Source organism: Acipenser ruthenus, chromosome 25 (genome assembly GCF_902713425.1).
Source record: "Acipenser ruthenus chromosome 25, fAciRut3.2 maternal haplotype, whole genome shotgun sequence".
NCBI lineage: Eukaryota > Metazoa > Chordata > Actinopteri > Acipenseriformes > Acipenseridae > Acipenser > Acipenser ruthenus.
The window spans coordinates 3482991-3509654 of record NC_081213.1 but is presented as its reverse complement, the minus strand read 5'-3'; the positions used below and the strand labels follow the sequence as shown (position 1 = coordinate 3509654).

Genomic DNA, 26664 nt, shown 5'->3' with positions numbered 1-26664 from the left:
CATGTCTAACCCACGGCATGACATCTGAAGTGAAATTTTAATCTTAAATGGTGATTGTTTGATTATTTAATATATAAAAAATGTGAAAACGATTCCTGGAATCAAACTGACTGTCTCAATTGTTCTAATTATGTTCTGATCCCAAGACAATGGGATAAAAGATGAAGACAAAATACTGTATAAATGAATGATCAGGTTCAACTGCCTTTACTCGTGTCATCTTAATGAAAACTTTCAATTTATTAGCACAACTAATTCCAGCTGACTGTGTGCATGCAATACACTCAAATGTATTGAGATTAGACATTGTTAATGGATTTTAATTGGTGGCTAGTGAGCGCTCAGTTCATTGCTTTACAACTCTAATTATCACTTGTTAAGTTTTATATCCCAGTTCTTCAAAAGGGATGCACTTTTTATAAACTTATATTAATTTATCAATGCACTGCTCAGCTGCAGTGCCAAATGCTTCGTGACATGAAAATACTTTTATGCACCGGACAGTGTTAAAGAAAGCACTGTCACAAAGCACCCGCACACATAGAGGGAAGCAAAGGGAGGTAGATTTGTATTGTATTTGAATGTATTGGCATCATAACACTGTATTTTGTGGGTGCTGCTCGCCACCTTGTGTTAGTACTGTGTTACTGTGTTCAAGAGAACACACTAGAGAATTGTCTGGTCCTTGTGAAACATCAGTATCTGGCCCCTTTGGATAAGAAACAACAGCTTTCTAGATTAGCATCATACTCCATTCCCACTACCTAAATAATGCATGATCAACAGACCACATTCCACATTCAATCAAAATTGTCAGAGCAATATCTTATTCATTTTTGGCTACCAAAGTACCAGTCTTATGAATTAAATTAATCAAATAGCAACTGGTTTAAATAAGTAACATTTTTTGAAAATTGAAATGAGGTCCTTTGTGTAAGGTTATTAAAATAATTTAACAGTGCATGGGAATCTTTAATGTGTTTCTGTTTTTAAAGAATATGTAATACTTCAGAGGCACTAGATTAATGGAACCCTCATGCTGACGTTCCAACTGGAAGAGTCATCCATTCAGTTAGATAAGTACATTTCCACTTCAACTTCCCTAAAGAAATTCATATACCCCAGATGTAAAAAATATGATGGATCAGCAGAAAAAAAATGAGTTTTATAGTTTATAGTTATTTACAATTGAGTAGTGTTTGTTACAATGAACAATTGATGTACACCATATTCAAAACAGTGGCTCACTCAAACAAATAATCATAACAGTATACTCCACCAACTCTCCAGGGTAGCGATGCTCATAAAATATAAATGGATCCTGATGGTATTACACAATTCTATAGTCTGCTTTCCCAGCTGACAGTAACTGTAAAGCTGCAATGTTATCAGCAATAACCAAAATATGTCTCTGGGAAAAGGTCAAAGGATGCACTTCACTGAACAAAGGAAGGGAGTTCGGAGCGTGCTAGATTATAAATGTCTTTTTTTTTCTGGTTCCCTTGCAATGTTCTGTAACTATCCTATAAAAGATGTGCTAATACTTTATTACGTACCATTTATCAGTATTTAGTTGATAAGCAATTTCTTGTTTTGTTCCGTTTGTTTGTTTGGCCAAGGTGCCCTTTTGTTTTAAGTGTTTTGTTTTGTTAAAATATTTACTTTTGTTTGTTTAATAAAACGCTGAGCGTTGTAGCGAGTTTCACCCGCCGGTACGTTTTGGTTTCTATAAGCTGTTCTGACGTCACCCCTGCAGCCATCTCTATCACACATACATATGAAATATGAGCACAAAATAGATCTAATGCTGTATACATACACAAGCGCCCTTAATGGCTATTTATTTAATCATTTATACAATACAAAGAAAGTGTTACCGACAATCAGTTTTTTTATGAAAAAAGCATTGTGACCTATTCTTAATAGCGAAAAGGAAAATTAATTTAGAATTTAAACAATGTATGTAAAAACACTAAACATGTGTTAGCATGTATAGTTTATATTGTCAGGATCCTTAAATAACAGTTCAAGAAATCAAAAAAAAAAAGTTTTTATTCCCAACATTATCAAAAATGAATGTAATCAGAGATATCCTGTACTGTATTTTTTTTCAGAAACAAAAAAAAAAAAAGAAAAATCCATTTAAGTGAACACCCTTTTTAATGCCTGTAACTGAAACAGTTAAAAAAAATTTTGGCAACGCTTCCCAGTGCAGCACTTATCTAAATCAGCTGGAGTGGACAGTGTAGTAAACACCCAAGACTCAGTGCTGGGGAACTAAGAACACTTCTACCAGGGGGAACATCACTGTATTTAAATGAATTGAACTGCGCTTTCCTTTTGACTTTGAGATTGTTAGAAAGTCTTACAGCTGTGGAACTGGCAAAGAAACAGCCCAAGAACTCTGAGCCACAGCGCTGACTTTGCTGGGTAAGTGTCACATGCTGAGTTTATTTTATTTTATGTAGCCTGCTGGGATGAAACCCTTATAAACCATTCCTTTTTAAAGCACTCAATAGAAAGAAGGTAGACACAAGTTTTCTCAATTGTTTTTTCTGGGTTGTTTTCCTAGCTTCACAAACACAAATTGTGACCCTGATAGCCCGTGAATAGCTAATTATTGGCGCTGTCTATAAATGGAACAAGTTATAAATATCTGATAAATACAATGAAAAGTAAAATCCTGTAAAATTCTAATTATACAGCCATTCAAGACTTGTTAAAGAGAAATTGTAAAAAAAGTTACTAAAGTTTGTTTGCCTGCATTGATATAAAGTGTGTGTGTGTGTGTGTGTGTGTGTGTGTGTGTGTGTGTGTGTGTGTGTGTGTGTGTGTGTGTTTGTTTGTGTATGCGTGGGTGTGGGTGTATCAATCATAATTAAAAGGATATCTATTTAAAAGTTGAACAATTCCACTTAGGAATTTTACCAATATATGTGATAGCCTTTTACCTTATGAACTAACCCTAACTACTTCGGTCTCTAGATAGATGTTAATCTGAACTTTAAAAGGCTGATTACTAGTACTGTACATTTTGTCCAATAATAAATTACTGGGACAAAATCTATAAAATCATCCCAGCTGCCATACAAAGAAAATGGATCATCCACATTATGTGCAGCTTATACTAATTACACCGTGTAACAAATTTTTTTTTGGTTCCAGGGTAGTAAGTGTTATTTCCTAATTGCTTATGCTTCAAAAGTATAGAAAATGGCTATTATTCCCCACAAACTTTGCTTTTGTGACCAGGACACTGATATTTTGAAATGTACCTATTTTCCAGAACATTCCAGATAGATTCAGTGCTGAGTAAACTTGGAGTAACTTCTAGAACTTTCTAGAACTTTCCAGTAATATAAATAGTAGTATAAATACAGGGGCCTTAAGCCCACCAGTTCAGTTTAGTTCCAGCTGCCTAAGTGGATACATATCTGCATTTTTCTGAGAAGGTCATAGGAGACTTCAAAATGGTGGCATTCCTGATGGGTCTCCAAGGCGCACTACCACAGGCGGGACTGGCCACAGCGGACCGAGTTCACTGTGGGGAGGAACAACGTCAAGTGGGAGCCACTGGTGGACCCCCGGAAGGTGCTGATGCCACCACTGCACATCAAATTGAGCCTTATGAAACAATCTGTCAGAGCTCTAGATAAGGAGTCAGCAGCCTTCAAGTACCTTCAAGACTTCTTCCCTAAGCTGTCTGAGGCAAAGGTCAAAGCCGGTGTCTTCGTCGGACCACAGATAAAGAAGATCCTGGAGTGCAATGAATTCCCCAAGAAGCTCACTAGTAAGGAGAAAGTGGCTTGGAACAGCTTTGTCGCAGTGGTTCGGGGCTTCCTGGGCAATCACAAGGCCGAAAACTATGTGGAGCTGGTTGAGACTCTGGTGAAGAACTACGGCACAATGGGCTGTAGGATGTCCCTCAAAGTCCATATCCTTGATGCTCATCTTGATAAATTCAAGGAGAACATGGGAGCGTACTCAGAGGAGCAAGGCGAGCGCTTCCAACAGGATATACTGGACTTTGAACGCCACTACCAAGGACAGTATAACAAGAACATGATGGAAGACTACATTTGGGGGCTGATTCGTGAAAGTGATTTACAGTATAATCGTAAATCTCGAAAAACTACTCACTTCTAAATCTTTTGTAGTCATTTTTGTATTACTTTAGTATAAATACATGTTAATTTGGATTCATATGTTGTTTTTTCCTGACTTTATGTGAACGAAAAGACACAAATTTGTCCGTTTTCTCATTGGAAATAGGTAAATTTAAAAATATCACTGTCCTGGTCACAAAAGCAAAGTTTGTGGGGAATAATAGCCATTTTCTATACATTTGAGGCATAAGCAATTAGGAAATAACACTTACTACCCAGGAACAAAAATTGTGTTACATAGTGTTATGAACATCTCTATTCCAGCATATTAAAAAAAAAAAAAAAAAAAAAAACACACACACACATGCACACACACACACACACACACACACACATTCTAGGGTAAATTCCGAGACTACATTAGTTGTCTGATTATATCCAGCTTGAGTAGCAGTCATTTTTTAATTTGACAGTTCCTCAAGTTGACACTTTTTACCTTGGTCTTGTAATTAGTCAGTATGGTGTTAAACATGTTATAATAATGACTAGTTACATCACGATTTCAATCAATCATGTTGCAGCCTTTTTTGAGCCTTAATTGAGCATCAAAGCAACCTGTTACTTGGTGGTAACCTCACTGTGACCTCAGAGGCCCAACACTCACAGTATACAAACGGGAGGTTACTTACAGTAGCAGATTCATGCTTCTGTTTCACTGAATGCTTTTCTAAAACCTGCTTTTGAACTGAGCCGTGGTACATCTATGTTGTCAAATGTATTGCTGAGCTGGATTTGTGCTGTTGCTGTGTAACACATGCATGGGTATCCATGTTCTAAATGGGTGAAACAACCTTGCCGGTGTATAAAAGTAATAATGATAACAAATCTTCCAAACAATTACAGAAAGAGTGATACTAAAGCTAAATGGAGAAATGGGAATTGATTGCAAAGGATAAAAGGGGCTAGGAAATTCTTTCTTTAAAAAACATGTCTTCGTGTGAGCAGAAGTTATTCCAAAGAAGGCTGTTTGGAAACTGACTTGGTTACCGGAAAGGAACATGAAATCAACTTCTGCATTACAGAAAATGTGTGCGGGGGTGGGGTGTTCTTTCCTCCTCTTTCCCAAGAGGGATTGCAAAACAATACAGACCAAGAAGTACAGCCCTCTCAGTTACTGACATTACAACGGAGTTCCAGCATCAGGATCGTGTGTTTGTGTTCCATCCCATTTTCAGTAAATGTGGCTACTTATTTTAAGAACAACACAATGAGCAATTACAATTAAATCAAAGAACGGATGGACTTTCACATCGTAACTAACACAATACCTTGTAATTAATCACACTCGAAGTAAAGTTTGTCAAAAATAAATACTCCCCCTCATCAGTAATAAAAATAAGTATTTATTCTTTTATAATTATTATTATTATTTATTTCTTAGCAGACACCCTTATCCAGGGCAACTTACAATTGTTACAGGATATCACATTATACATTATTTCACATACAATTTTTACTGGAACAATCTAGGTAAAGTACCTTGCTCCAGTGTCCCCCACTGGGGATTGAACCCATAACCCTCCGGTCAAGAGTCCAGAGCCCTAACCACTACTCCACACTGCTCCACACGACTGCCCATCTTGTTTAATGGACATGTTTGGACATCTTGTTTAATGTCATGTCCAATTTATTGGAGAACGATGGTACATAGCTGAATAATCAATTCCTCCAGCATAGTATTTCATAAACACTAAAACACTTTCTGGAGAAATACTCTACATTACCATAAATACTGAAATTACTGGCATTAGAAAAAAAACATTTTAACATTACCAGATGTTGGAAAGGTCTCTTAACAGCTGTTGCATAAAACACATACCAAAACAAACTTAATTGAAAAATGAAAACCAGAAAATACCCAAAAAAAGTCAAAATTTCAGGTTCCATTAATAAGCAAAAAAAAGAAACGTTTCATAACATGGAGACTTATAAAGTGTGTTACAAACCAATTTGGATTATGATTCATTGTAATAACATGATATTATAATAAAAAGCCAATACAGGAAACCTTATGATTATTTTATAACATGAGATAAAGTTATTTACAAGTACTGAGTAAACATGTATTGTAAAAAAAAAAAAAATGAATATACCATGCTAATGATCATGAGCACTTTTTCTAGAGGCGTATTGATGGACTTAAACTAAAATGTGACTGAAGCTTACAATAAAGTACTCTAGAATGTGTTCTGGGGTTGCTTATAATTCTCAGTTGTATAAACCATGGTGTTCTCAATTGAATTGTACAATAGGGATTAATGCACGGTACTGTACTTGTGACATTTACAGCTCAATGGCTAAATGACTATAGTCTTTGAATCAAGACCATGCAAGATGCTAGCTACATAAGTATCTGGTGTGGAGCTACAGTCAAGTTTTATGTACAGGACTTCATTTCGAAAAAATATTAGTTTTACACAATGTATTGTTTTCTAGTGCACTTATAGACAGCAACCGAGACTCTAAATAGTGTGCAGCTATTGAGGTTCGATTACAAAAAAGAGAGCTGGTAGAAACCAAAAACTGGTTGAAAAACTCAACTGGAGGTACTAAATGAAAAAAAAGGACTAGTGTTGAAAACCACGAGTGGAATAGTAGAAGTCTACTTTAGTTTCCTTTACCAGAAGTCGTAAGTTTGTAAAGCAGCTATCAATATTTCATCAGGGAGGCCTTTGAGGCTTCTTTTCCACTTTCTTCTTCAGAGTTACAGTAATACGCTGGCATCAGACTTAGGCATCCTGACCATGTTTTGTCTATCGGAAAATGTGTATGATTTATTTCCTACCAGGTGGCTTAAAACTGTCTAGCAATAATTCCAACACAATTTAAATTTTTTTTAAAAATGAAAATAATGTGATTAATTTTAATCCACCATTGAAGGTGGTGGATTGTCTGAACTGAGAGAATAGAGAACCAAAGTCCTCTACCCACACTGTATGCTGTATTTCAAGTGTCTGTTAAGCCAATCAGAGTTCCACGACCCATGGGTGGCAGCCAATCCTTAGCTTTTGTAAACAGGCAAACAGGACACAAAGATGGCTAGTTATTGGCTTGCTGCCAACAGTATGGTTTTCTCATATATATATATATATATATATATATATATAGATTTTGCGGTCCTACATGGAAGGCCATGACAGCACAAGCAGGGCACTCCTAGCAGGCTTAACTCAGACCTGTCCTAGAAGGACCGTGCTCTTTGGTAAAAAGGGAGTAGTTCATAGCTGGACACTCCAACAGGATCAGTGAACACAAACTTGAAAGAATTTAGTCGTGTTTTGGACTTGGTGTCGAAGTAAAGCAAAGTTTGGGCTAAATTGTTATAATATCTTTTATCAAAGATTGTTCTAGATTGAACACAATTTGATACAGGGAAATGTGTGTGTTTATTTCCGTTAGAATTGCAGCCATACTTAAAGAAATTGTATGATTTGAACAGTCTTTCTTAATGTCTTGATGAATGAGTTCAAACCTAACCTGACTGACCATCCTTTTCATCTCATAACGAAAGGACAGAAATTCGTAAAAGCAAGAAGTGGAAGTAGCGATACTCAAGAGGGCAGTTTTCCGAGTCACTGTATTGCAGTAAAACAGATTTCCAAACCAAGCATGTGTTGTAATCACTGTGGTTAAAAATCTATTAGTGAGAAAAGGTTGAGATTACTGTCTGATTACATTGTGTTAATGTAATTTCTAATTTGAAAAGGTTTACACAGGACAGAATGACTAAGCTTGGTGCCAGGCATCTTCTTTCTCTACAATATAGTTCAATGTATGTATAAAATGAATTCTGGCTTCTGTAGGAGAACACAATTCCATGCAGCACTAACAACTGAAACCCAGCTATGCTTGTACATATAAACAGGAGCAGTTGTTATATGCTTATCCTAATACTTCATCAGCAGTGTGCCGGGGGCTACCAGTTTCCAGCGAAGACAGATATCTAGATAAGAAAGAGCTGATTTCAGACCAGTGGAAAATCACAAAGCTGTACCATCAGTCCTAACAGCGGAACCCACTTGATTAATTGCACAGAATTTGTCAAGCAGCCAGGACAGCCACGCTTCTATTCTGACAATTTAGAAAACCGTCCGCCACCCACATGGAAAATAAATGTTTTGTTTTAGATATATTTCAGAGCTTTTGATATATCATTCAAAGATCGAGCACAGCTTTGGTATTGTGATTGATACAGCATATGTAATATAGAATGATTAAACAAAATAATAAGAACTCAGGTGACACATTTTTTTTTCCACTATCAATTAAACACATTTTCTGTTTAAAAAGGAAACACTGATATAACCTTTAAGGACTGCTTGTATCTGAATTCAGGAACTGTAAGGTAGTTGCCTGCCATAGACATATGTTTGGATAGATCAGCCAAGATCAGACACCTTTATATTAGCAAGCACCAGCGCCATCTGGTGTACAGTTGTGTGTTGCCAACTATACAGAAGCAAACTTTATCCAAAGTAGCTGATGATGAGATAATGCTGGCTCTCACTTCTACATAAACACGGCAGAATGGCAGCTAGATCTGAAGAGTAGCCCCTCAACTCAGGAGAAAGCACCTCAACACAGTAAAAATAAAATAAAAACAAGGCCATTGCATTCAGATTCTGTGGTTTTACAGTTGGAAGTGGGGTGGGGGTGGGTCCAATACTGAACCGTACACAAATACTGTACTATTGTCAGCGTTGTTTCCCTCAACCTTGTATGACTTCCAGAATGCATATTCTATTTTAAACCATTTCAGAGGTGATAAGCGGTTGTCATTGCTGTAATATACATTAGAGATATAATGATGGGACTTCGGTTGCAAAAGGCATAACATATCAATAGATTCAATGTACTACTCTTGTGATTGGCAAGAGGCGAGAAACAAGAGAAATAAGCTGCAATTATCTCAAGGGGGTGTGGGCTTTTCAGAGTCACACTAGAGGTTAAAAAGTGCACCTGATTGATTAATAGGATCTGCATTCTATTTCTGATGTCTGATTTACTGTACTGTAGGGAGTCAGTTATGGTACTAAAGTGACAATTTCCCCAGAAATGTTTCACCCCTGGTTAGTGCCTTCACGAGAGATTTGAACTGGAGAGACCTTCAGTATGCACATGTGTACATTCTGTGTATAAAGATGAGCTTGTTTTAATGCACATTATATAAAAAAGGACAAATTCAGAGGTACTAAATAAGAATGTTTGTAATCAGTTGGAATGGAATGAGGTTCAGGCTGTATGGTTCAACCACCATACGAGAAAGACTAATACATTTTATCTTTTAATCACGCCGGTCTCAAAGGAACTTGATCATGTTTTTTTTTTTTTGTACTTGCTCTGTTGAGAAGAGTAAACGAGTAAAAGTAGACAAACGCTGTGGTTACTGTGAATGTACAGTTTGATCTTCTAAGTTAAGAGAATTTTCTAAAAAGAGATTACTGAACTGTTTTCAACAATTTCTGGTGAGTATAGACTCATTATTTGTATGCTGGAGGGTAGACAGGGAATTTGCCCACAGCATGAGAACATTTCTTTTGGCACGAAGGACAAATACTTTTAATGGATTCTTCACAATAGCAGTTAACTTCTGGGAGTATTATTGGTGTTTTCCCAGTATCTCATATATAAAGTGCTTTGTTCTATGCATGTCCATAGAACCTAACAGGACATCCTATCCAAAAAGCGTGCATTTCAAGATCTCCTTTTGTTTCCTGTTGCAATGATCAGCAGTAGTGATCTTAATCTGATCTCTTTCCTGTCTGGGGGTGGGATTACTGAGCTCTAGAGTGGTTGATATTTACTGTTTTCACTGTTGTTTTGTAATTTGCATCCTGTGAATAATGTTGTTTGGAGGATCTAAAAAGCAAATCTAGGAGCAAAGGACAGGGAATGAAAAAATGTACAACATCAAAAGCGCAGTGAAAAGGCAAACACCTGCAGGCTTTGACATTTAAAAGACAGATTTGAAAACTAAAAGGAAAAAAAGGTACATGTTTTTTATTTGAAACTAAGTTGTTTATAATGGGACCTCTACCACTGTGTTGGGTCTAAGGTCTCAAGTGACGTTGATGAAGTTGCATGGTGTGGGTAGAACTTTGAGTTTTTTTAAATCTGATTTTTAAAGTTGAAATCTTATAATAATAAGTATAATAAATAAATAGGCTAAAAGAGACAATAATATATATATATATATATATATATATATATATATATATATATATATATATATATATATATATATATATATATATTCTGTAATACAGTTGCTTTAAACCAGCACATGTTTAATAGAAGAAGTGTATGTTTATAATTTATTACAATATATGTTCTGGGTGACTGCCTGTGTTTACCTCTTCAGCTGTTCTTTTCTATAGTGAGACTCAAGCATGTGTGTAAAAATAACAAGCTTTTACTCATTCTGCAAATTACATTGGAAACCAAGGGTTTTCATAGTGGAGTTGTAATGTGTTAATAAGCCAGATTTTTCAAGGTCTTGAAAAGCACTCCAAATGTGTTATTTTATTTTATTGTATTTAATATATCTTGTAACAGTAACAGTTTTATTCCCTATACTACAGAGTAACATTTGACCATTTGACCAATGAATAGCATTGGAAGAGGTAACAATATTGACAGAAGACTAAAAGTCTGTACGTGGTGATGTGATCACACAGTTTGTATTGATGAAGCATACTGAACAAAAAGGTGTGACGAAGACCAGGAACTTTCACAACTACCAAACCCTCCCGATTGTGGATGATTGAGAGCAGACAAGGCATAGTTTATATTTTTCCTATTTGTTCTGTGCCATTATTTTCAAGTTTGAGATCTGTGTCTGATCCTTGCGTGGAATACATTGCTTTGGGCATAACATTAGATTTGCTTAACAAATCAACCTGCATGAAAATGAATCTTTTGAAAAACGTGTTTCAATAAGATTTGAATATATTGTATGCAGTTATGCAGACTATTTACATATTCTTCCAGGTCCTGTAAACCACAAAAAGTTAATTATAGATTTTGGCATGGAAGTCAGAAAGTATCCGGTTAATTTGATACCCTTTGCTCCAACATGAGCTGTAATACCACAGACACATTCTCTTATCAGCAGACATACATACTGTAAACGTATTGTGTATCCACAGTTGAATGCAGTGTTTGTTTGTTTTTTATTTAAATACTTGCTTGTCTTTAAACACCACTTTTGCTTCAAGGAAATGCACCTTTATAAAAGGCACCATAAATAAATACACCAACAATATAAAAGAGCAGCGAAGGACTTGATGTTCAAAGGCCAAAAAAAAAACATTACATTGACAGCTGCCTTTGAAATACAAACTGGAATTATTCAATAAAAGAATCAAAGAGGAAAGATCTGTGTAGACCTTTGGGGATTCCCAACTGACAGTGGAAGGTTCCGGGGAGACTACTGAGTTGCTAGGCAATGTGTTTCCATACTCCCAACAGAGACCTGGAGGTGATTATCAGAGCACAGGACCAGCAGTGGAAACAGTTGGCCCATGTAGCATATAGGTTTAGCACCTAAAATAGGAGGTGCTGTTGTCCATTTTTAGTCACAGTCAAAATGTTGGCCAAAACTTGTATCACATGACATATAGTACAAATAAATATTTCATTGTAAATCTGAGCATTTTGAAATATAAAATAGGCATAAAAGTATGTATTTTATAGCCTGGAAATATAGCATATAGCTACATTAATGCATTGATTTTTTTTTTTAGGAATATATGAATCGTCACTGCAAATCACACTTCAATCTCAAATAAATCCCACACAAGGTGCCACTTTCCATATATGTACAGAGTCGCTTTCACCAGCCACAATTTGGTTTGAAACGGTAACATCCTGTGAAAGAAATCTCAGCATCCTTTAAATAAAGTTTCCCCCGTCTTGCACTACGGGCTTCTGCTGGCCACGACTAGCCGCCAAAATCAGTGCTTTTTTCCACAGCTGACCAACCTCGGAAATTCTTGCCAGGAGTCAAAGGTCACTGGGGGTTGTGGGATCGTATTGTGTTTTGTTTTTAAGAAACTGGAGGTAACAACTACATTTAACCATCGGCTCATTACAAATAAAAAGGAATTAAGAAGGAGAGCACAGCCAAACAAACATCCAGGTTTTGTTGTGTGTTTTTTCGTGAATCTTTTACGATTACAGACTTTGGTCTTGTGTTCAGTTTAACAACGCTTTCGGCGAATACAGTAAAGCTTAAAGAAAAACAATAAAGAAAATGTCATATGCATGCTTTAATAATACGAAAGAAAATCAGCCACAATGGTAGTTCTGCAAGCCAACTCAACCTGGAAATGGACAACCCCCACTGTCAGACCTCTATTGCACAGTCGCCATTAACATTAGCCTTGTTGTGCCAAAGTTTCATCACTTGGTTCTGGTACAGCTCGGCAAAAAGTGGAAATGCACAGTGCCAGGGGCCCCCAGGGTCTGCTTGGGTGTGACCGTCTGTGAAACAAACAGTCATCCTACAGCGACTATTTGCAGCAGCAGGTGGCGTGAATGCCATATTTAACAGATTTTTTAGCTTGGAGAAACAAAGCAAAAAAATGCAAGCAAAGTGTTATTGTACACCTATAAAGCAGAGCTTTTTCAACAACAGACTTGTGAGGTAATATCTGTGGTACTGCCTCTTTAACATTCGGAAGTTAATCATACAGTAGCAACAGGCCGGTGTTAGGATGTGTCAACACACAGGATGCAAAGTTCACAACGGATCATAATGTCCACTGTTTGATAAAAAAAAATAAAAAACAAGTGATCACCACAACAACAAGAAAAGTTGTACTTTGTAGGCACATGCACATAGCAGGAACATGAGTGAAGACAGGAGGTTTCTCAACTATGTGGTTTACCGTCCACTTGTTATCAGTAGCATTTCACTACCTCGCGAGGGAGATATAGAAGCCGGCAGACATATGCAGCAACACTGACAGCAGCAGCAGGAGGAAAGGGTATTGATTTGAATTATCTGACAAGGCATCTCGGTTTTTCATGAAAATAAAAAAAAAATGACATGTTGAAAGACATTGTCTGTATTACTTTACTTAAAAGACTTTTTGTTTCCTTATATTGTAGGCGTCAAGCGTTATTGCCTGCCGGAACATCACAGCAGTGAAAACTTCCCCATAGAGGTAATTTATAACAACAACAACCAAAAAAATAAATAATAAGATTAATAACTGCATGGTATATCTAGATGAACTATACCTGTAATCAATATTAAACTGTAGCCTGAAATACAATGGTTCAAGATACCATTATAATACCGGTGTATTGCCCTCTAGCATAACCAGCAATGGCAACTTAGTGGTTTTGGAGCTAGTAACACACAGCAATGGATTACCAGTGTGTATTTGTTTACATCATTCTAAATTTGCAAAATGTTATCACTGGCACCATTTTATCAATGTCTAATACCATTGCCTATTCTGTAAATGATTATGAACTCTGGAAAACTAAACAATGCAGTATGTTTGCTTTTGTTTCCAAACTGATCTAGAGCCATACCTGCATTCGTTCATAATACACTACCTTGAGTTCAGATATAGTGTGGGTATCAATGCCTGGGCCTGTCAGGTTTAATCAGTGCTAATTTATATTCCAGTGTCATAAAGTACTGAACTTATGCACGACCTCTTGTGAAACTCCATATGATGGTTGAGAGAGGCTTGCATCATACAATAAAAAATGCACAGCACTGGGACGTTGAGAAACCTAATAGAAGGACACATTTACACTGCATCTGTGGTTGATTTATGAGAAGGCTAAATCATATAGTCATGGTTTCCTGTTTTTCTATACTTTCTCAAACATTCAAACATGGTAAAAGAGGAAGCTAGAAGAGGTGAAAAGACCTTTCTTTAATATAGAGAGGAACTTTTACAAAAAAAACTATCGTTTTATACTTGGAATCAAGTGATTCTCAGTTATGGTATTCCAATTTACTTTCTGTAGAAGAAAGGAATAACACACCAGAAGACATGAGTTGTAGCCGATAGAGGCGTTCGATTGAGCTTACAAAATTACTCATTATTTAGACCTCATTTAACCATGTGGCATTAAAAGGTTTGCAACCAATCAGGATGCACAAAACGTCCATGCCATTTTATTAAAAAAAAAAAGTATTTTATAGGCAAATACGCATTTATTTGCCAAATACACTTTATTGCAGGAATGCAATTACATTTTAATATTGCAATAATAATCTTTCAAGCAGTTGCTGCCAAATGCTTTCATGTTACATCTCACTGTGGTTAAAAGTGTGTATAATATTTTCACTTTGAAGCCAATAAAATTATGTTCTGCATTTGGTTATCTGTCTCTGGATCAATTTAATCCACACAGCCATCCAAAATCAACCAAAACTGGTCAAAAACTGTAAAGGACGAATACAGAAATACCAGGCTCTTCATCCGTACCATGTGTTAACTTGTATTAACATCACTTTCTGAGCAACCTTTTTTTTTTCCTCAAACACATGGTAATGAAGTAGTGTTGATTATTGAGTTTTGGGGGCACGGATTCTCATTAATGCACAATACATTCGAGAGAATGACACCTCTGTGCCAATAAGCACTAGAACAACCTTAAAAAAAACTGCTGCAATAATACTGTTTGAGTTTAAAATGTGTCAACTGAAAGAGAATTTGATGTGTGCCACAACGAGGTTCTCAGCGATATTATCAGAAACATCACGTTATCTTGCTGGAAGAAAGCAAACCTCTGAAGTTAGATTCGTTTGCAAGACGGTGAGAAAGCTGATTTGCAATTTCCAGATAAGCGTTGCCCATGTTGTTGTTATTAGTCTGACTGATAGATATGGTGACTGATTGTCTTGTAACAGGATCCCTGGTATAGCTAACACAATAATTCCATAGATCTTAGCTATTTTCTTTGAAAAAGGCAGATAAAAGTGAAACTTCCTTTAACCTAGAGTAGCAACAGAGGTCATTTTTTAAAATGTTGCTCTAACATGTGTTTCTTTCAAAACTACACACGTGGGACCTGTATAGCTAATGTAACTGCACAAAAGGTAAGATTTGTGGAATCATTTTGTTAAGTACAATTACTTTAAAGTACATAGAACACAATAATGCCAGTAAATCTTACCTGTTTTGCATTTGAGTTCTCACTTGTGTAGTTTTGAAATATGCATTATCTTTTCTGTTAAACTTTTTTTTTTCTGATATGTTAAATATATCTGTTTAGGGTTACTACACTATAAATATACCTTAAATAAAATGAAACATATGGCAAGAATTTAATTTTTTTTTTATTTTTTGGTTTATAATAAGGTAGTCCAAGGTGCAGGAAGATGGGTCAGAATTGGAAGATGCTGGCTCTAATGGCAGTGCTTCTGAATACTGCAAAGGGTAAAGACTCAAACAGCCTTAAAAATGCATTGAGCTTTGCTGTACTGTGATCAGCCTAGTTAGTTCTACCAGTAACTTTATTAAAGAATAACTAGTTCAGTTCAGCTGGTACTAGCTCTTTCTCATAAAAACAAAAACCTGCCAAAATGGGAAGTAGGTCTGTGGTTATATGTCATGAGTTTCTGTTTGAACAGTGTTCCTCAATGTAGAAACAGTAACAATTAATGGACCATGGTAGCACCCTAGGTATTCATTAAGTGTTTAACAGAACAGTTTAGTCATGGTGTTTGAGCCAAGAACTAGTCTGGAACCCTAGAAAGTGTCCGTTTTCTATACCATTGCTTGTGTTAGACTGTTATTTCCCAATGTGTTGTGGCTGGTAAGATGTCTTTTCTTTACTCACAGGACTTGCCACGTCTCAGTGTGGGGAGGTATCAATCGAGTCACCTGTGGTAGTGCTGGGTTCCTCAGTGACCGCCTCCTGTGAAATTGGAGACAATTGTACTTTCTTTGATGGACAGGATATTCAGATAGAATGGCACCTCAACGATGATCTTATTCCAAAGAGTCAATACACAAACCAAAGCAGCCGAAAGTCCAATTTAACCATCCCATGTTTTAACACAACCCAAGGATATCTGTCCTGCTTTGTCGTTCTTCACGGACAGGCTCAACTTGCCGATGTTATTCAGATCACAGCCGGGTGTAAGTACCAACCACGTGTCTCTGTTCCAGGCTACAGATCTGGTGGCAGCGGTGGGATAAGACTAGATAGCTTTCAAAGAAATAGCTTAAAAAACTCAACAGCACACTGCTGAAGCTGACTTTTTCTTACAAATCTGTGCTTCATATTTTAGAAAAAAACAGCTAAATAAATGAATAAACTAAGCAGGATACTCTTAAGAACTTTTAAAATAATTTAAATGTATGGTATTCATTTGTGTTTCATTGTTATTTTTTTCATGCAATTTAAATTTTCCTTTTTGTTTTCTGTTGTTGCATTGCTATGCAGACCCACCTTCAAAACCAAGCGATTTAAACTGCAAAACCAATCTCACTGAACCCATGACTTTTTCGTGCACATGGAACCCAGGGAGGGAAACTAACCTCCCAACACAATTCACTCTGCACAAGAAAGACAGGTGATTCAGTAAACTGTTTAATACGTTCTTTTATAGCACATGGTTGGGTTTCAGGTAAGGTAATCCAAGACTAGTGCTCTGTGAAACCAGCTGTGCAGCGTTCAGCCCACAAACTGCTACTAATGAGGCAGCACATTTTAAGAACATGTCATTACCTATAATACTCAAACATTACATTTCACAAAACGATAGCTTTGAATATACGGCCGCAGGAGAGTTTATGAGCATTTGAATTCTAGAAGAAAAATAAGATAGCAAAATGCTAAATGGGAAATGGTATGCTCTAAAATGTAAAAATATATATATGTATTTTTTTCAGTTGGCTCAGTTGTACAAAATCGTTTGGGACTGTCTCAATTCCATGTAAGGAAGGACATTCTTGTACGATGCTACGTAAGGATTTTTATCTGTATCATGAAATGGAAATTTCAGTAACAGCCCACAATGCTTTAGGGAATAACACTTCAGAAGCTATTTGTCTGGATTCAATGGATGTTGGTAAATAATCTTCCTTTTCTCTTTAATCTGCCTTTTTATTAACAGTAAAATGAAGCCAAAACCTGATGGATTCATAATATTTAACACACACCCTGTACCTGCCTACTGTATGTTATTGGCCAATAATTGCACGATAATCTGGTTAATCTAGCTATGTCTGTTTAATTTGTAATTGACCACAGTGGCATAAATGAGTGTGTATTTATATTTCAAATTCAACTCTATACATAAGATGCTGAAGTATAAAATAACATTTTTAAACAGAAAAAAAGGGGACCAGCGGTGATATTGTTAGTACTAACACTCAGCAAAAAGATTTACGATCCTTTTGCAGTAATACTAACTGTACTTTTCCTTTTGTTTAGTAAAACTGGACCCGCCAATTATTGTATCTGTAGAAGCCAGTCAGGATAAGTGCTTGAAAATTGAAATGGAAATGCGAAAACCTGAATGGCTACCAGCAAATAAATGTTCAGCTAAACTTCGCTATAAGCAAGCTGGTGATCTACAATGGACAGTGGTAAGACAATAGTATATTTCATGTTTCCCTATTTAAAAATATAATCCCATATATACACTGCCTGGTCACTTAATTAGGACCTGTACTTAATGTAGGTTTGTCGGACCATTGACCATTGTTTTTAAGTGCTGATATATATATATATATATATATATGGTATTGCTTTAGGAACAACCAAAAAAAATGGGTGGAGGAACTCTGAGACAGTGTGGCCTCCTTCATGGTACCGAATATCAATTCCAAGTGCAAGTCACATTCGGAGCAGGACACTGGAGTGAGTGGAGCGTTGAGAAAACTGGGTGCACTCATGAAAGCGGTATGTGCACACGCAACTGATTTGATAATAAATCAGTTTGTGTGTATTCTTCTCTAATTGAATGTATGTAAATACAATTATATGGCATAGACTTTCTCTATGAACATTACAGTAATTATTCCAACCCCGTAATCAACCTTTCAGTCATTCAATTGGAAAATACCCATCCTGGCCAGGGGATGGGCACTTTCATTATACCGAAAAAGCAAGCCTGTGTGAAACTGGGAAAAAGGTGTTAACTTTACTTATTTTACACTGGCAGCTCCCTCTGGAAAGCTAGATGTGTGGTGGAAGGTGAGGGCTGGGGAATCCGAGAGAAGCACTCAAGTGCAGCTTTTTTGGAAGGTAACATTGAAGTTGCATAGATTTCACAATAAAGCATATCTAGATCCTGGTAACAGTGATGGCGAGATAAAGCATTAACACATAAAAAAGAGTCCTGGGATGCAATATAAATGTCACTGGAGGTGTAATAAGAAGCTTGTGGTATCACCAGATAATTAAGCACAGTTATCAAGTTATCAATTATTAATTCATTAATAACACTTTGGTCATCCATTTTATTCACTGTCTTTCTTTATTCTATCCTTTGTGTTTTCTTCCAGCCTGCAAACCAGTTTAGAGCAAATGGTAAAAATCTGTTATACACAGTGTTCTTTCAAACGTCGACAGGAATCAGAAATCCTCTCTGCAGCACGTCTGAATTGCATTGCGCTTTCCTTCAGCCAGAACATGTAAACCGTGTGTACATTACAGCTTCTAACACTGCCGGGGAGTCAGTCCCTACTGAAGTCTGTCTTTATAAAAAAAGAGGTATTTACGCTTTATCTGTTTGAAGATTCTGTATTTTTAGGCACTGAAAGATTAAGAATCTTTGAGAGACTTTTTTCTATGAGTATCAGAAACCTGAAGCTCTCAGGGAGTATCCTCTATTCTATTAAATGTTCACATGTGGAATTGTGTTTGAGCTGGCAAGGTGTAATAATTCTCTAGGTTACCAGTTGATCCTGATTCAAGTATTTCCTTTACGGAACAGGAGAGAGGTTTTGAGCTCAGGTTGAAGGAAGTGGTATGGAACATTAATTACAAAAGCTTGCTGTGCTGTGTGTTTGAACTGAACAAAGTTGTCACCCAGGGCTGTTGTATAACTGTATGGTTGAAGGTGTATTTACATGGTGTGTATTGGATTTGATGCACAGTAAAATGACAGGACTATATTGTACATATTCTACGTAAGTAGCATGATCATTCATCCACATCCAAATGAATTATTAATTCAGATGAGAAACAGCAGCCTGGTTATAAAATCAAAAGGTTATTTTCTATTGCTTTGAAGCTCAGAACAATGGTTGCAGGAATAACAATGGTTTCAATACTGTGCTGAAAAGAAATGAAAACACAAACGTTGGCAAAAATAATAAAGGACATCAGCATGTGTGAAAGCCGCACCCTTATGAATGCATAGAGCTGGAACCGTGACAAATAGCAAGTGACAAATTTTAAGTGAAGCTCCTCAGAATTAGCCTGCAAGGAAAGCAAACCTTTTGTTGGTTTGACAGAACTGTTGGTAGCAGTTGCACATGCAATTTAACCAAAAATAGGTCAATATGCTTTTGTTTAAACATATATCAGCATCATATCATTCCTTTGTAACCACAGTGTAATGGCTGCACTTGATATTTTCATTAAAGTGTCTGTTGCTGAAGGAGGAGTGGCCAGAGTAACTAACGGTCCACAAAACATGTGTTTTCAGACAAGAAAAATACAATGTTAAAAAAAAATAATACTGGCCCTGTTACCAATATTCATTTAATGTATCCCTTTAATGTGGGAAATTATCTTACTATTGAATACTTATTTGAATTTGTATTTGTAGAAAAAACATTCTGCCCTAATATAATAGTGTTTCTTTCATTTGCCACAGCTCTGGAGTCACCAGTAAGCATCAGTACTTCATTATCTGATGACCACAGCCTCTGGATCCAATGGGAAGCCCCCAAGTCGCTGCCTGTTACCGGCTATGTGATTGAATGGTGTGTGGTGTCTGAAACTCTCCCCTGCCGTATCTTTTTTACGTTAGTGCAGCACAATTGTATTAAAACTCTAATTACTGGTAAGTACCAGCTGCGAATTCAAATAGCAAAATAGTGACGACAACCCTAAGCAAGAAAATGCTATTTGTTTTTATACTGTATAATCAAAAAGCCTTTAAACCTAAGAATGTTACTTCTGGAACTAACTCTTATATAACTAGTGCACATATGTATAGAGGCTCCTCATAATCACAGTACCACAGTACCTGAAAGGAAAAATAAATATTTGTAATGGAAAACGTCTATAAGGAGGCTAGGAGTTTATGTTTAAAAGTTTAGAGAAGACTGTTATCGTGTTCATCATTTTAGTGTGTCAGACAGACAGACAAACGCACAGGCGGACGGACGGACAGACACAGTTAGGTCATAAGGGTTCCAGTTTTTAGAACGAGGACCCTAAAAATAATGTTACCTACAAAAAACACAGACACGTCATTCTGACCTGCTTGGTTGTCACCTGAGCTACCCATGATTCCAGATTTAGCACATTGGGCCCAATTCACACAGTGTCTTTTTTGTGTCTTTTTCCATAGAAAACATTGAGCCCTTTAAGTGTTATAAGATATCAGTGTATCCAAAATACAAAGATGGGTTTGGGCTCCCTGTGTCTGTGGAAGCATACTCCAAACAAAGAGGTAGGTGTGAACCATAAACAGCTCCATTGACCGTAGTATTAAAAGGATATCCAACATTATTTGCCTGATATTTGGTTTCTTACTTATATAACCATTTTATTTTTGTTGAAATTAAGTTATATAATTCAAAAAGGAACTCCTTTTATTGAGTGTACATGAGACCAGGACAAGAATCATTTATCAACTCTTTAACCCTTTAGTCAAGGCTGATTATCTTCTGGCAAAACCCCTACCAGTTTTTTAAAACCATTGTTCTTTTTCTGTTCAATAAATGATTTCACTGTATCTATGTCGCTCTACACTACTTGAAATATCATTCTGAGTGTATTACTGGTGTTGGCGTGTTCTTTGCATTCGTTCCTATAATTCACAACAGTGTCTATGTTAATGGTGCACCTTCCATAGAGTGGTGTTGTTTTTACATCTAGACCAGTGTGTAAGAAGTATCCTGTCTGCATAAATTTGTTCCTGTTTACTGGGTTCAAGTCACGACCAGGATTTTGTCACCTTGACCTACACAACGTCTATGCCCTCTAGTGGATGTAAAACAAATTGCTCATGACTTTTACTGGCTCTAACTCAACAAAGGTGGTCTCCTTTCTGCCAATGTATCTAATCCTGAAAAGCAATGTATTTGGTCGCAACTTGAAATCCAGATATTTTTTGGTCCTCTAAATTTCTAAAAGTTGCATAAAAGCAGGGCTACTGAACTAAAACATATAGAAATGATATACTTAATGCCAATTCAAACTGATATCTTGCAACCACAGTATCTCCCTATTACAGCTCCATCAAAAGTTCCCAAATTGAAAGTAGAGGACATTGGGGGTTCATATGCAGAGTTAGCCTGGGATTCAGTACCAGTCGATGAGAGAAATGGTTTCATCAGACGCTATACCATTTTCTACAGTGACAAGGAAGGGAAAACAGGTAAGACAAGACAACAATGATGTAATATATAGGATTATATTTTAAAAGCATTTACTCCAGTCTGTGGGAAAATTCACGTTAATGTTACGAAGGACTTGAGAGTCCTTGAATTGCATTTCTTACCGGCAATTGTTCGGTTCAAGACAGTTTTCTAACAGGTGTGTTACTGCTCTAGGAAACTAAGAGTTTATTATACGGCTGATTTGTGGTTCCCTGAGCTAATATTCATGCCTGCATTGCTTTCTTAACTGAAGCAGAATCTTACATGACAATTTTAGGTATGAGAGTGGTAGATGCCCCTGAAATGAGAGTGACTCTGGAAAATCTGAAACCGTCCTCTGAGTACAAAGCATTCATAATGGTGAGCACTGATGCAGGGAGCTTAAATGGAACAGTCTTGACCCTAAGTACTACCATATTGGGTAAATATATATTTCAATCTATTATTTTTTTTCTTCCTACATGCATAATATGAAGAATGGTCAAAGGTATCCTGATCTGTCAGCTAAAGAGATGCATCAGGTCATATTTATAAAGCATTCTGTCTTCATGATTTGCAGTTACTTGCAATCTAATAAACACAACCTTGAATGATATCCCTTCAGCAAGTCCCTTTCCATTGACAATGTCCTTCTATACCAGTGGACCTCAAAGCGAGACCCGAGTGCTGTGCCCTCAATGGCTGTTGAGCCATTTAATAAATCTGCATTTTACTGTTGTTTTATTTAGCATTTTGAACCAAAAAAAAGTCATTATTTAACTGTCAAGAGAAAAAACAATTATAATGCTCTCATTTTCAGGACCACTGACTGACTGTTCTATGTTCTGTTGTTCATTTGATTAAATACTTTTTTTGTTTGCCTATTTCCAGATTTTTAAGTCAAAGCCACAAAACGATATAATTGCAAAGCCTGCAACAAAATTAAAATGATATTTCCTTTTAAATTATATTGCATATAGTGAGATGCTGGAGACGCCTCTGTCAAACTATTATAATTCATATGGTAAAGCAATGTATATAACAAAATGTATCAAGTGATTTTTCATCTGCGATAATAGTTTGTTTAACATTGAGCAAGTTCATTCAGACTAACTAAGATAGGTAAGGCTTGACTGACAGACTTCTTATTTTTCAGATCACTGGAGTGTTATATCCACCATTTTGTCAGCCTGTATCGGCCTAACTTTGTTCTTACTAATTACTGCATCAGCCTGCTTCATAAAACATGACAAGTAAGTTCACTGTTATTGCTTTTTCAGGTTCTGAAATGAAACATTAATAACTACTGGCTGTGTCAATAATGTGGTACTATTTTCATATATACCGTATTCCTTCGAATTTAAGACGCTGCCCACATTTCCCACCCTCAATTTGAGGAAAAAAATAAAACATCAAATAAATATGCATTTACAAAGATACAACCTTGATTACGCATATGTCTACTATCACACGGAGCATCACAGTTATGTTCTGCTTCTCATTTCCAGTTGCGATTACTCACACTTGTTTTTCTCCCAGTTTGTGAACTGTGGCATTGCTTGAGTAGTCACGTCTTTTGCTGTCGATTTTTAATACACGCATCACTATACTGTACTCGAATTTAAGATGCAGGATATTTTTGAGAAGAGAAAAATGGTTTAAAAAGTGTGTCTTAAATTCTAAGGAAAATATATATGTTATGTATTTATTGATGTGAATTGTATTGGATTTTAAAAGGTACCTTATTTATTATTTTGACTGGCTTGTTGTTTCAGTTTAAAGCTGAATATTTGGCCCATGGTGCCAGACCCTGCTAACAGCAGCATTTGTAAATGGACGCCACCTTCAACACAGAAGGTAAAACCAAGTACACTAAAACTTCACAGCTTGGAATACAAAGAATTGTGTTTGTATATGTGTGATCTCTTATTATTTCAAACTAATTCATGCAATTGGATTTAATCAGCTTAAAGTGAATCCTCTGGTCCCTATATTATAAAGGGGACGTTTAACACAAGTTTGATTTAAACCCTTAACTTGCAAGACTGATAGTTTCAACTAATTTTAAGATGTTAAAAAATAAACATAACATTTAAATCAGTTTCTAAAACAAATTGTAACACTGTCTCCACCATTATCAACAATCATTGCATTTTTCTTTTTTCTTTTCAGATGATTCCTCATCTACCGGATATTAAAGACCTTTCCACCTCAAACTTCTCTAAGGTTAGCGTCCTGGATGTTTCTGCGAAGATGCCTGAAGAAAAAGACCAGAAGCAGATAGGTAAAGCTGAAGAGGCAGGTAGTCGATCCCGAGGAAACAGCAGCGGGCTTGGAGAGTCAATCCAGGATTCAGTCTTTTACAGCAGCAGTGACGACATGAGCCCCAGGGCCTACCAGAACACCCCTAGGGTAGAGTATTCCTTGGTCGTTTGCAACGGCTACAAAGGCCAGCAGAACCCCAAGTACAAGTACTTGAGGTCTGACTCTACTCAACCCCTTCTCCATGATCTGTCCCCAAGCCCAAATCAGTGTGAAAACATCTGGTTCCAAGCAGCCAAAGAAGAGGTCTCCAAGGCCTGTCAAGACGAGGAGCCTGGGGAGAAAGTGCGTATCGCATCCTGGGATGACTTCCCACTGTTGAGAGGCCTGATGATTAATGAGGAGGCTGAGAAAGACAGTGCTCCTTGAACATGTGGAAACAGGCATTAACCCTCCCACCTACAAGTTTGAGTTTGGGGTTATCTTCCTCTTTGCAAATCTTTTGCACATCACTTTTATAATGAAAGGAGAATTCCACTTGGGAGTTGTCTTATAGTTGCATATTAGCCTGTTATCTAACATATCTTGCAAAATGTATCTGGGTTTACACAACACTACAATATTGTTTTTTGGCAATCACATTTTCGACAATCAATGAAAAGTACAAAAAAATGTAGTTATCTTAAAACTCTTGTCTTAGATGTGTCTAGTAAAAGGCACTGAGGCAGAAGACATATTAGGAAAATAAACTATTATTTATTAACTAAATACGTTTTTCTGATTTAGTGTCGTTTTCAAACAGATACTCAACCAGTAAAAAATACATTCTGCAGACATCAATAGTAACTGGACTTTGCATGACTGAATATAACAGCTAGATTTGAAGAAAAAATCATATTCTTATGTGTGTCTTTTGTTATGAAATTGTTTTTATAAAGATCTTTTGAATTTATTGCATTTCTCTATATAATTGTATATGTTTATATTGTTATGAGTTTATGTGTCACTAAAGTGTTTATGGTGTTTTTTTAAACAATGTAATTTATGTCTGAGTTACTGTGTACAGCTGGTGAAGTTAACCTGTATCAGTACTACAGTACATTATACACTCATATTGAACTAAAACAGATTTATTAATTAGTACATAAATGTAACACAGATTTCTTGGTACAAATTTGTATTTTTAAGTCCAAATTTCAGCTGAAAACTAGTAAAAAATAAAACTTGGTTTTGTGAACCCTAGGATTTTCTGGGGTAGAAATCAGTAAAACTTGCAAAGAATTCTGTGTCTCTCAAAGGAAACTATGTATCTAATTTTTCACAAGTTTTCTGCTCAATTTTGGTGGTTATTACATCAAAGATTCTGGCAAACACTTAAATGTTTTGTTTTTAAATGTTCTATTGAAACTGATGATTACAGCAACAAAGGAAAACAGGGCACAAAGACTCTTGTGGCACAGTTTATTTGTTTTTTAATTTAAGGATACCATTAGCACATGTCAATTTCTTGACTGTTAGAAATGCAGTTTCATGAAAATCACTTCTGTGTGTTAGCTTTGTGATAAAGCCATGCATGTTTGTTTGTCAGCTCTTCCATGATTGGATAGTGCAATATTGTATCACTGTATTCCAAACACTGCTTGTCCAATAGATTCTCTCCTTCTGTGAGTCTCCCAACCTCACACATTTTACTTCACCTACAACACCAACAACACAAAGCTAGTTTTTCACTTTTTTCTTTATATTATGCAGTATCGATTTTTTTGTTTGTTTGTTTGTTTTTGACATGCTCATTTTTCTTTATAACGCCTTTAATTCATAATGTATTCATTTGAAGTAGTAATTAAAGATACATTCAGTTCTTCTAGCGTAGGTTCATGATAATGCAGGGTGTCTGCTCATTCACGGTAAGGGTTTGGGGTTTAATATGAAAAAGTTTGGAATGTATAAGTTTACTCCTTATGAATTCAGGTGTAATAAATTGGGGGTTGCTATAATTGCTTCATTGTTCACAGTACCTCAAATACAGCATTACCTTATTAAAATACCTCTTTTAATTTTACGGAACACAGAGATACATCAGTAAATGATGTGGATTCTTATTATTGTTGAAACTAGACTGAAATGTTCAGATTTCCTGTGAGGACTATGCATAGATTGGGTTCTCCATTAAAACACCAGTGTATCACATGGTGGAGGCAAGCATGATGTCCACACTTGTTACTATGCCTGTAAGATTTCCAGTAGACACTGCCATTAAAATGCATTGTACTGTACTCTATGATAAGCTCATTCTAGAGAATGCAAGCTCTATTCACAAAACTTTCAGGACTGTTACTTTAAGGAATGATTATTTTAAGGAATGTTTATTTTAAAGACTGTTTTAGAGTGGTATATTTGACATTCCTTGATACCAATGATATGTGACCATTACTGAAGGGGTCCAAATGTGCTTCACATGTCTCTTAGGTCGTTCACACATGCTGTTTTATATATTGTTGTATTTGAATGTGTTTTCCGGTGAGAAGTTGTTTTGTATACTGTGTTTAGGTTACATGCATATGTGTGTGCGTGTGTGTGTATGTGTGTGTGTGTGTGTGTGTGTGTTTTATGGATTTACTGAATAAAATTATGTTTTGAAATTAATGTGTGTACCCCCCTTGTATATCTATAATCATTTCAAAATGATAATAAAATACAATGTCTTTGCA

The 26664-nt window shown here is 36.3% G+C and overlaps 1 protein-coding gene across 3 annotated transcripts; it reads left to right on the top strand.

The window, feature by feature from the left end:
• The first annotated feature begins 2255 nt into the window (after window positions 1-2255).
• Window positions 2256-26664, top strand: LOC117413588 (granulocyte colony-stimulating factor receptor-like). 3 transcript variants are annotated; one of them, XM_059000249.1, is made up of 17 exons: window positions 2256-2430; window positions 13281-13336; window positions 15500-15577; window positions 15983-16282; window positions 16590-16719; window positions 17039-17217; window positions 17583-17737; window positions 17906-18053; window positions 18316-18398; window positions 18659-18866; window positions 19978-20166; window positions 20680-20781; window positions 21568-21711; window positions 21990-22133; window positions 22848-22944; window positions 23467-23548; window positions 23864-26664. In XM_059000249.1, exons 3-17 carry the CDS (start codon window positions 15520-15522, stop codon window positions 24380-24382), a joined length of 2538 nt encoding a protein of 845 aa, XP_058856232.1. In that variant the 5' UTR covers window positions 2256-2430; window positions 13281-13336; window positions 15500-15519; the 3' UTR covers window positions 24383-26664. The 3 variants fall into 3 exon arrangements, with proteins under 3 accessions (XP_058856232.1, XP_058856231.1, XP_058856233.1); XM_059000248.1 differs by lacking the exon at window positions 2256-2430 and adding an exon at window positions 9993-10155; XM_059000250.1 differs by lacking the exon at window positions 2256-2430 and adding an exon at window positions 12771-13156.